The following is a 12,015-nucleotide window of genomic DNA, read 5'->3' on the forward strand; positions in this document are numbered from 1 at the left end:
GGTGGTTCTAGAGAATCCCAGCTTGGGAAATTGCTTCCTGTGTCCGGATCTGATGACCACTCGGACTTTGAACCGGTGGCTAGGACACATAATTAACTTTCTAGAGAAGATGTTCTGTACCACTGAGGTCTGCTCAGCTGTTTTGCTCCTTAGTCAGGAGTTTGGTTTTAGTTTGTGCCATGTAAAGACAGCGTGATAAACCAGTGCCTGCGATCCTTCCAGAAGTGTTGCAGACATGGAACGTTTCTGCGGTAGGTACTGTGAAACACCTCTGGCTATAACCTACTTAGCCCTTTGTGATTCTGTGGAAGAAGGATGAACGAGTCTGAAAGTGATTTCATAATGGTTAATGCTAAGATGTCCCATGCTAACTTTAAGTTTGGTTAGCCACTAAGTGCAAAAAGGGCATTTGTTTTTTTGTCCTGTGAGCCAGACTGATGTGGGGTTTCTGCTTCCTTGTTCTGAACAAGAAACCGAGGATTTGACAAGGAGAATTCCTCAAATGTGATGTTTAGACTTGTCACCCACTTGAAAACTGCTGAAAACTTTGTGGTTCAATAATATTTTCCTTATTTCCAGATTAACTGCTGAAGTACTGATCGAGTTCTGCTATTCTTCAATGAGGAACTACAGGCTGATCTTTTGCCATAATCTTAAACAACCATAAATGACAAAAGAATGCTTGGTCAGTGAGGGCAGCTGGCGCAGAAAACGTTTTTCATACTCGGCTGTTTAAGTACTCTGAGGTAGGTTTCTTCAACTGCTGTTCTCAGGCTGTGGAAAGCAAATGAAGTGTGGATTTCAGTCTGTCTAATTTATTTGTGTTTATTAATCCATTCGTAAACGGAGACTTAAGTTTGGTTACAGTGCTTTGACTAGCAGTATGGACAGTATTCTATGAGCCATCCACTATGAAAGTGCTTGGATTTAAGTATGTTTGCTCTCTTTAATTAATTTATTTTGAAAAGACAGGTTTTTCCCTTGCTGGAAGAAACCTTTTGGGTTTGACAGGCTAGCAGTTGCACTGAGTGACTTACAATGCCTTTGGTAATGCCGTTGTTATCTATCTAGATCCTGTATCAAGCAAAGACTTGCAAGTAAAGCTTGAGCTTCTGCACGCTAGGAAGAATGGTATCAGTGAGCATCTAGAAACTAGTTTTGGGGGTTTTATGTTCAATGAAATTTTTAATTTGATGCAGGTGTTGAGAGCTTTATTGTGTAGATCAGAGTACGCCAAATAGGTCAGAACTGCACTCGTTATAGTTGTGTGGCACAAAGTAGTTAATCATTTAATGAAACCGAAACTTGAGGGTTTGGTTTGGTATAATCCAGTAGTTTCATTTCCTCTGGAGAGGTTTTTCTGTTGGCTTTTCAAAGCCTGACTGATAAATGCTGTCAAAATATGTATTGAAGAATCTAGCTCTGCCAGAGCACCTTCGAACTGAAGTAATGATGTTGTAACCAGAATTTTCCTCATTTCCTTTGCTGCGGTGTGTATATTCTCATTGGTCCTCTATTGAGGACCGAGCAGAACACCTAGGTTAAAGTCATTTATCTAGTTAGCTGAATTTGGAGTCATTGCAGAACTTCATTAAATCAGTGAACTTGTTAAGGGAGACAGAGTATTTGCATGAGGCAGTTAAAGCCCCTTGCGTTACAGATCGATGCGTTCAACAGCGTACACCGAAGGATGACTCTTAATTCTTCTTACTTGACAGAAAAGACAGCTTTGATTTTTGGCTGCAAAAAGATATGAGGAAGAGCTCCTCCCCTTCCTTGAGTAACTGCAACTCTGTTCTTGCTAACAAAATATTTGGAATTCCACTTGATGAGCTGCAGCAAGAAGGGCAACCAGACAATGAGGTTCCATTCATAGTCCGCCATGTCGTGGACTATATTGAGGAACATGGTATGTATCAACTTGCTGTGCTTCATGGAATGATTTAGCTGTTTTTCTTACAGCTCACATTGGGGGTTTGGAACAGTATTTGTTTTCTGAAGGTACTTAGATTTAATTGGATGTGATTTGGGTTGGATTTTTGGTGATACACACTTCCTGTCTTTGCTCCTTATGTTTGATTGTCATTGTTGTCTAGCTAGCACTAATGCAGTCAGCTCAGTAGGGGACTTCACAGGTATGTTTCAGGTACTGCCAACATTTACCTTACTACTGTATTCCTAACTGGGCAGAAGCCTCTGTTTGCAGGGAGGGGGACTGCTGGAAGTCTTGCAAAACTGTTGCCCAGGAAGTCTTGAATTGTGCATATCTGATGATCAGTATGTTCTGTTCTATTTGTCCATACTAGATCTAAAACTTTCTTCCTGCAACTTTTTCTAAATGCAGGGGGTCTGGAACAAGAAGGACTTTTTCAAGTCAATGGGAATGCTGAGACAGTGGAGTGGCTTCGGCAACGATATGATAATGGAGAAGATGTGGACCTGGTTAAAGAAGCAGATGTACCCTCAGCTATTAGCCTTCTTAGATTCTTTCTTCAAGAACTTCCAGAGCCAGTTATCCCAGGCAGTTTGCACATACATTTGATGCAACTTTCTCAAGGTAGTAATTATTTTTGACTCAGTGTTTTCAGTTGATTAATTTAAGAGTAAAAACCTCCATTAAATTTTGTAGTGACATGAAAGTGTCTTTGGAGTTCTGTGTAATAATGTGTGTAGCAGGAGGCATTCAAACACACCTTTTCTTAGCACAAAACCCAAATAAATAGGGCTTTCTTGGGAAACTCAGTCTGGATTCAAAGACAGAGAAGCTGCCACATACCATGCTGATTAGTTGTGACTATTCCATGTTCTTGTGAGAGAATACTGGGACACTGCTCAAAGCCACTGGAATCAGAGTTGTTTGATGGTTTTCCATCACTTTGGAAGTGGTAGGGAATGCTTTTGTCTCTTATGTACACTGGATTTCACTTACTCTGTTTACAATTTCATGGTACTTAGAGCTTTTACATGCTACACAAGAGCTCTCAACCCTATACTCATGTCATATTTCCTCTCCCACTGTGGGTTTTTTTTCAGTCTAAGATTCATTTGTAGGAGGAAAAAACCACCTGTCATCAGCATATTGTTGCTAAGTATGTTTTTTCATATACTGCTAAACCTTACCCTGTTAATTTGACACCCATATGCTGGCGCAGTGTTTTCTTTTCCAGTTCCCAACTTGTCTGTCTGTATCCACTCTTCTGGGTCTTTTGCCCTCTGCTGTGTTGATTGGTGTTGGAGTTGATTCATAACTTGACTAGTAGAAACACTTGTCTTGCAGCACTGCCTTAGTAATGTTCTCAAAGGGTATGCTGCTGTTGGAGCTCTGCACCCTGTGAGGTAACCGAGGGGTTTGCTGGTTGTCACTCTGCAGGAGTGCTGCTCATTTTCCAGTGTCAGTTTGTACTTCCTTCCAAGTGCTGGGCTTCTTTTGCTTTGTAAGATGCCCACTTTTGTTTGATTCAGTTTTCTGTTGTCAAGTTTATTCTTGATAATGCTTGTGCTACTCCTATTTGTTCAAAGGAGGAATTGGTTTGGGATGACTACAGAATGGTTTTCCTATACTCTTGAGCTGTGTTTATCCCCTTGGTGGCCTGTAGCTGGTGAGCAGAGGCCGAGCACTCATGGTGTGAGGTACTAAGTAGTCTTGTGTTGGAAACAGCTTTTGGAAGCTACAGACCAGAGAAGCTTGTTGAGGCTGAGGTTCCATTTGTCCTGTGCAGTAATGAGAAACTGAAGGGGATGGGAAATTTCATTAGTGATAGAGCTGCTGTGTGGTTTGTCTTGCTGATGTTCATGGGACCTAAGTAACTAGTAAACTGTTGTTTGGGGGTTGTTTTGTTGCACCCCCCCTCCCCACTCCCCATGAAAAAGATAACAAATACAAAAGGGTTGTTAGGACAGTAACACAGAGTGCTTCTGGGTGCTCAGCTAGTACTGGTCTGCCCCTTGGTTTGCAATGTTATCTGCCAGGGCTGGAGATGGGATTGATTGAGGAGTACTCACTTGGTATGAAGTGTAATTCCCTTCTGTGACTTGTGAAATAGGGACATGAAAATAGGGAGGTTCCCATGGTTGAGTCGATGGACTGTGGAAGGATTGACAGGTGGGTGGGAAAAGAGCTTTCCTCAGTATGTGAGTCCTCATTTATTCCCTTTTGTTAAACACACAGAGAAACTCACTGAAACTTGCAGCTCATGGTCTCTGCTGTGTTTTTATAAAGTGTGAGAGGTAACATCATCTGTACCAAGGACATCGAGGCATTGGAACCTGTAAATGTTCTTTCCTTTTACTAAAATTCAAAGTTTTGATTTCCTCTGTTCCAGTTCTGGCTTTTGATATTTCAGCTGTCTGGTAGACACATCTTGGTTAGTTTCTGGATTGCAGTATCAGCTGCCTTTTATGCGGAGGAATTGCTTACCGCTGGTATTTGCTGGCTTTACAAGGCCTTCCACATCATTAGGGTAAGCTTATTTCCCAAAACAGCTCAGTTCTACAGCAAGGTGTGGCTCATACACGCCTTTGGAGACTCATTCCCTACAGGCCCTTCAGTTCCTAAAGAGCAAGTGATTTTAGTAATTGAAGTGTCAATTTGATCCCAGTGTGCTAGGCCATGTGTCCCAGAAGTGTGTATCCCTGGCTGACTGTCAGAGGATTTCAGTTACAGGTAAGAGTGTTCCCACTTCCGGTCCCTGTCTGTTGTTTACAACCTACATTTTCAGACAGCTTGGTCAGACAGAGCACATGCAGATGTGTGTGTGAGGTGGTCTGGCTGTCACCTCTCTGTTCCTGTTTGAATATCCACTTTGTGAATGTAATTTTTAAGTTCTTGTTTTCTAAAGCATTTCTGGAGTAACACCTAAGGAAATGATACTCATTTGGCTTTGTTACTCTTTAGAGAGAATGTTTTTTCTGTGCCTGGTTACTTGTGTTCAAACACTGTGGATGCTGACTGTGTCTGAGCAAATGATGTCCTGCCCAGCTGCTGCCTGCTATTACTGTACCTACACAACAGGGAATTCACTCACTTCTTTCATTTGGTATTAAGGACTAGGATGTCACAGCTCTTATCTGGAGAAGCAGAGTGACTGCTCCTCATCTTCAAACGTCCTTTTTCCTTTCAAACTGATCTGAGAAGAGTTTTCAATTGTCTAGAAAAGAAGGGGGAGGCCTGTTGGTATTCCCCCCCCCCCCCCCCCCATTTTGCTTTCCTGACATTTCCTTTATGTGGAATTTCTCTGTTAGGTACAAAGAATTCACAGCATCACAGAATGCCAGGTTGGAACAGACCCTAAGGATCATCTGGTCCAACCTTTCTAGGTGGATAGTGTAGTTTAAATGTGGTTATAAACTCATTAAACCTTGTTACCCCTAAGGCTGATAATGTAATAAGAGGGGGAGATATTTTAGTGAAGGGTATGGCTAAACGTGGGGTGAGAATCTGGAAGCTTTATGGTGCCCCTTTTTCAGGTCTGGAATGGAATCAGCAAGCTTCAAGCTAAGCATGCACTCGGGTAATTTGCAGTGAGACTGCTTAGGTTCATTGGTTAAATATTAGAGACAGAAGTAGAGTGTCCAAGTAGCTGGCTTGAAATGGGGAGAACTTAACTAGCTTTTAAGTGAGCTTACTCTCTCTGGAGCTGTTTCTGTCTCTAAAGCTTTTCTGCAAAGCAATTGTTACATAATTGTAAAATGGAAGGACAGAGAGGAGCCATCCTTACATCATCAGAAACTTGAGTGAGCTTTAATTGGGAAAAACTGCTGTTTGGACTTGCAGAGGAGAATGTGGTGGAAATCATTGGTTTAGGATATCAGTTTCTGCTCCACAGAAGAAATTAAATGTATAGCTGAATGTATCATTAGGAAAGTAGTCTGGTGGTGCTCTCCTACAAGACTAGGGAGGGTTTTTTCCTTTGTTACATTCCTCTGCCTCTTCACCACCCCTTCAAACCTCTGACATCATTGAAGAAGACTGACAGAGTGGGAAATGAGTTGTCAGCCTCTCTTGGAAACATCAGAAAGGAAGAGACTGAGATGCTGGGACAGATAGGTTGTTCTGAAGTACTACCACTAGGCATGCTTTTCAGTTATGTGGGCTGGATGCTTCAGATCTTGGGTTTAGGGTGGGTTTTTCTACTTTTTCAATGGATGAATCTAGTAGGAGCATCTCAGGCTGAACAAAGCAAGGCAAATTCTGACATTTTAGGTTGTGAGCTGACAAAACTTACTTTGGAAGTGCAACTGCTGTGAGCAGAGTCCAAAAGCTGATTTCTGTCTGACGTGAAGAAGCAGCTCTCTTATTTCTGTGTGCAAAATACTGTTGTTCTCTTTTCCAGATTATAATAATGAAGATGAATTTGGGAGAAAGCTGAGGTTCCTCTTGCAGCAGCTTCCACCTGTTAATTACAGTTTGTTGAAGTTTCTGTGTAAATTTTTAGCTAACGTAGCTTCGCATCATGAAGAAATTTGGTCAGCGAGTTCTTTAGCTGCAGTCTTTGGCCCGGATGTCTTTCAGTAAGTTAGCTGTAAAAGTTCATGTAGCCTTTTTATCTGAATTTGTGTATGTCTTTAGGCTAAAGCCTTGCCCAGTCCATGAGTAACAATATGTTTTGGACACTCTCTTTCTGTTCTCCTCCAGTTTTGTCTTGCAGTTGTTGTTCAGATCTAAACCGTGGCTTGTCTATGAGCAGGGATATTACAGACCACTGATTCCATTGTTGCATTATTGTTACTACACTAAGCTTCAGAATTTTTAGAGGTAGAGTGTAGATGACTGCTTGTAGCAAGAAAGCAGTTCTGGGAGAAAGCTGTTAAAGTACAAATGTATAGTGGAGTTTCCTCTCTCCAGGAAAATCCCTGAATTTTGAATGTTCCTCATGAAAAGTTGTATTCATCACTTTAGTATAAAGCTTGTAGTGGTGTGAAGGTGTATTTAAAGTTCTGTGTGGTTTGAGCTAGAAGGGACTTTAAGCACCCCCTAGTTCCAACCTCCTTCCTGTAGGCAGATACTTTCCACTAGACCAGGCTGCTGAAGGCCCCATCCAACCTGGCCTTGAGCATTTCCAGGGATGAGGCATTCACAACCCCTCTGGGCAGCCTGTTCTAGTGCCTCACCACCCTCCTATGAAGAACTTCCTTAGATCTAATCCAAGTCTACCCTCTTTCAGTTTAAAACCATTACCCCTTGTGCTATCAGTGCATGCTCTTGTAAAAAGTCCCTCTCCAGCTTTCTTATAGACCCTTTCTAGGCACTGGAATGCTGGTCTAAATTCTCCCAGAAGCCTTCTTTTCTCCACTCCAGGCTGAACAACCTCTGCTCTTTCAGTCTGTATTTGTAGCAGAGGTGCTCTGTCCCTTTGGTCATCTTTGTGATCCTCTGCTCACTGGCTTTTCTGTCACTTGGAGAAGGGTGGTATCAGCAGTGCATTCCAGAAGCCTCCTGAATTGCTTCTGCCCTGCTATGCTGTCCCTTCCACAGGTATCAGGTGGTTAAAGTCCCTGATGAGGATCAGAGCTTGTGAGCTGAGGCTGCTCCTGTCTGTTTACAGAGGGCCTCATCTGCTCTGTCTTCCTGGTTGGGTGTCACCTGTCCCTGCCCTCCCTCTAATCCTGACCCATAAGCTTTCTGTGGGCTCCTCATCCATCCCCAGGTGGAGCTCCATGCTCTCCAGCTGGTCATTGACATGGAGAGTGACACTCCTTCCTTCCTTCCCCTGCCTGTCCTTCCTAAAGAGCCTCTGGCCTTCCCGTGTGCTGTGGGGTGTAGCCCTTAGTCATAGAAGTCAGTCACAGGAGTTCTTTGGGGAAACTTGTGTTTAGGTTTTTAAACTAAACTGGTGTTGAAATCTTCAGCATTTACACAGATGTGGAGGATCTGAAAGAACAAGAACTGGTTAGCAGAATAATGGCAGGACTTCTGGAGAACTACTATGACTTCTTTGAAAACGAAGAGGAAGATTTTTCATCTACGAACGATTTAAGCTCAATAACTGAGCAGGTAAAGTATTTGAAATGGCAGTATGGTTTGATTTCTGTTTGTGAAAGATGTATTGACATTTCACTTTATTTAGTAGCAGACCATTTAGGGGTTTCTTGCAGTGTGACAAACCCTGGTATTTCCTTAAATGCACTTTAACAGGTGTGCTTGTGAAGTTGTTTTGTGGTCAGGATAGCTGTGCTGCATAGAAAATACCAAAGAACTAACCCAGCAGTGTCCTGCCCAGCACAGTCTCTGTTATGCTATGTAAACAGTACAGCTTGGCAATGACCTTTTTAGGAGAGGAGAACTGTTCTTTAAGCAAAAGCAGACCTGTGCTGCTGTTGGTCTTCAGTGATACACCTAGGTGTGTCTTACAGAAGCATGCAGGGTCTCGCACTCCACCTGCTGATCTTATCAGTGGTGGTTCCCTCTGCCAACATTTTTGAATGGTGTTTCTGGTTCTAAGACTTCAAAACATCATCTTGACATTAGTGGGGAAAAGCAGTGAAATGAGAGAAACAGAGCTGAGTGGAACAAAAGTACTCTGGGTCCTAGCATCCAAGAGCCAGGATGGCCACATTCACCTGCCTGTCTCACTGATGGCTTCCAGAATTGCTCTGTGCCTTTCCTTAACAAATTCAGCTTTGTGAGTTAAAATACCATGTCATGCTGGGATAAACAGAGATGGAGAATTGTTAGGGAACTAAGACTACCATTTTGTGGTACAACCTTCTTCTGTTGGCAGGTATTTTTAATTCTAATAAGTTGTGGTATGTAAGTGATAACCTATGGAAGAAGTACTTTTGTATCATCCAGGCCAGGTTCATGGATTGTCAATAAAGCCTTGGCTCAAACCCTTCCTCAGAAATATGGAAAGCTGTAAACTGAATTTTCATATATCCAGTTGGCCTAACAAATGATGTATTTGCTTTAAAGAGGAGAAAGGGTAAATAGCCAGCAGTTGCTAGGGAGGAAGGTAACAAGAAATACTGAATCTCTAAAGCCAACTGTGCCACAAACCCCTCCTCTAGCAAGACAGGTAAGGCAAGTACTAGGGCAGCTGGTTGCTTCCTCTTCACTGCAGTGGATGCCTCACCCGTTGGTCTGGTCTGCCAAGCGTGGGCAGCAAGTTCTGGATGGAGCAGCTTCTGCTCTGCTAACTGTTCCAGCAAAGTGCTGCAGCTTTGCAGTGTTTGCTGTCTGCTCAGCTCTTTGCAGGAGTGTGTCTAGCACTGAGAACTGACACAGCCCTGCTGCATGCAGGAAAGCTCTTTTGCAACCTGAGGCTGAGGACTTTTACTTTGGGCTTGGGTAACAGCTCTTTAAAGTATAGCTAGCTGACCTGTGCTCTCATGCTTTAAACTGACAGACTTGTCTGCGGGTCATGATATCTTTTAACAAATGGTTTTCCCAAGCACAACAGTCTGTGTAGTGTGTCTTGGGGCCTTTTGGGTTTGTTGGATGGCTTTTTGTCTGCTTGGTTGATGGGTTTGGTTTCCTACCCCGAGGTTTTTGGACCTGATGGGGTGTCCCTTTAATTTCGTGGTGTCTCCACCAGATGTCAACAGTGCACTTCTGCTGGGTCCTACTCCCTCCTGGGCTGGAGTGGTGAGGGCACGGAGGGGTGGCCGTGCCATGACTGTGCTGTGGTGGGTGGGACTTGCCCAGGGTTCAGCGGCACATCCTCTTGCAATTACAAAGGGAACTCGGGAATGAATACATTCTTGCCCTAAATCTAGGGCCATCTAACACACTGCACCCCTTTTAGAAACAAACACCTTTTCTCTGACTTCTGTGTAATCCTCAGCTTCTCAAGTGTTGATTTTCCTTAGTTCAGTGGTTTGGCTTTGTGCTCACATGGCAGATACTATCACAGCATGTTTTCTTGAGGCTGCTGCTCCTTTAATTTTGGGGGTTGCAGGTTTGGGAGATCAGTAATCAATTACAGAGGAGCTTTGTAATCAGACAGAGTCACTTTGTTGTCTTTACCTTTGTATGTTTTAGACAGTTGCTTTTAAAAGGTGACTCTTTTGAGCTGTCAGTTGGCTGTATTGTTTTGTTTTCAAATTGGCTGTATTTTATTGCTTCAGTGAAAAGGTCTTCTGTGTTTGGAAACAAAAACAGACAAGAGGCTTCATAGAAATTTCTCAATGCTCTTGCTCTTATGTTTGTCTTTAAGTATTAACCCAGTACTTCAGATGCTTAGGCTTCTGTGTAGCCTTTCATAGAAGGGTGCATAGAAGTGCTACTCCTATATGAATAAGGCTGCCTGTAGAACAGGAGAGTTATCTGTTTTAGACATAGAGCAAGAAAGGTTCTCTGCCTTGTGACCTCGGAGTGACTGGGATCTTGTTATTTCTTCATTCTGTGTTCATTTACTGCATCAAAGGGGCTTCTCTTTTGAAATATTGGGTAAAAACTGCAAAGGGTTATGTAGCTTTTTAATGATGTGGAATGGATGGCTTTACATAAAAGCCAGTCTAGTGTGCCTGTTCCTCTAAACCTGAAATGTGTTCTCTCACATGTACATTGCTTTTATACCTCTCATGCTCATTTAGTTCCCTGGACCTCCTACAAGAACTTTACAAGCCATTAATTGTTATTAAATATGTATTTATTTATTTTTCTTAAGTTCAATGATCTCTTGGAAGAGGAGGAAGATGTAAAGCTTGAGCAGTCTGAAGAACTTCCAGAGGATGGCACAGGGAAACCTGTTGAAAGGCCAGCGGTGGTGCATCTAGATGTGACAGGGAGTCTCTCGGATTCCAGGAGCGTTACAGCATCAACAAGGTGACTTGTTTGTGCCTTGGAGTTTGCAATTTAGTCTTCTCTGCCTGAGAGAGAAGCTGTCAGGCTTTTGAGATTAGTGGTGGTGTCTACAAGCTGAAGCTTTGCTGTTCTTGTAGTAGTAAAATCTGAGATAAAAGAATGGTTCCCAAATTCTGCAGAGGAATGCCTGAGAACTTGGATTGGATCAGCTATGGTGATTTATGGAGAGGAAGTGGAAGAGGGCATATTGCAGTGAAGCTCTGGGGTGATATTTAATCAGCAAATTTTGTAGCAGAAATATAAAAAGAATGTGACTATTGGTGGGTGCAAACCCATTCTGTGCCAGCTCTCCAGCACTCCCTTTCAGTGGGAAATCCTAGCACCCTTTGTCGTGTGCTAGTGAGTAGAAATGTGTCCCTACATAACTCTCCTTCCTAAACATGTGAGAATTTGTCCAGGTGTGGGTTGGTTTTTTTTCAATTGTCAGTTTGATGAGATGTTAAATGAGAGGAATACTTTGTTATTTCACTGGAGGACAGTGGAATATGTTTCATAAACAATCATAATGATGGCTCTGTGGATGTGAGCACTTCCTGAAAATATTCTAGAAGGAAAACACCAGGGACCAAGAGGAAGTTTAAATGACCAAAGTGACTCTCCATAGTGGAGAGGAAGTGGGGAAATTGACCATTAATGATTTGTAGGTTGGAATTTAGAGGTTCTGGAAGGCCTTTAATAGGAGCAATGTGGAGGAAACACAAAGCACTTTAAAGATGACATTTTGTCAGGTTATATGTGAGACTTTGTAGAATGCCTTGCTTGCAAAAATCCTTGGTTTGAGGGTCCAGAGGGTCCTGAAAGTCTTAATCTGAGTTGAAATGAAGGCTCTGGATTGTGAAAGCTGACTTGCTAATATACTTGTAAAACACCTGTAGATCCTTCTCCAGTTTGTTTCAACTCTGCCAACTAAATTTCTCTTGGAGGTTGGTGTTTCCTTGTTATCCCAGTGTAGGAGTGACATGACTGGCAGCTATACACAAGCTGAGGTTTAACTGCTTTGTAGAAAAAAGTAATTAGGAAACCACACAGAAAGCCAAGGGCTTGCATTGTCCAAGCAGGTGTGGTGGCTGCTGAAGCTGGAGGGACCTGTGTTGGCTGCCTAAGAGCCGGACTGTAGAGGGACCTGTTTGGATGGGCTCTGCTGGTAGAGAGCTGTGAGAAGTAGCAGAGGCAGGAGCATAGGAGTAGGAGTCAGCTTTTAAATAAAAGGA

At 42.8% G+C, this 12,015-nt stretch overlaps 1 protein-coding gene across 6 annotated transcripts in view; it reads left to right on the top strand.

Moving 5' to 3' along the window:
• FAM13B (family with sequence similarity 13 member B) overlaps window positions 1-12,015 on the top strand; it is a 51,233-nt gene that overhangs the window by 9,503 nt on the left and 29,715 nt on the right. For all 6 annotated transcript variants that reach the window (XM_068162941.1, XM_068162947.1, XM_068162921.1 and 3 more), the window contains exons 2-7: window positions 580-746; window positions 1,719-1,909; window positions 2,345-2,557; window positions 6,333-6,510; window positions 7,849-7,993; window positions 10,608-10,765. In XM_068162941.1, coding sequence (XP_068019042.1) covers window positions 1,753-1,909; window positions 2,345-2,557; window positions 6,333-6,510; window positions 7,849-7,993; window positions 10,608-10,765 — 851 coding nt within the window. In that variant the 5' untranslated portion in view covers window positions 580-746; window positions 1,719-1,752. The remainder of the gene's footprint in view (window positions 1-579; window positions 747-1,718; window positions 1,910-2,344; window positions 2,558-6,332; window positions 6,511-7,848; window positions 7,994-10,607; window positions 10,766-12,015) is intronic.

Source organism: Melanerpes formicivorus, unplaced genomic scaffold (assembly GCF_026170545.1).
Source record: "Melanerpes formicivorus ecotype bairdi unplaced genomic scaffold, bMelFor1.0.p_v2 SCAF_2, whole genome shotgun sequence".
NCBI classification, from domain to species: Eukaryota; Metazoa; Chordata; class Aves; order Piciformes; family Picidae; genus Melanerpes; species Melanerpes formicivorus.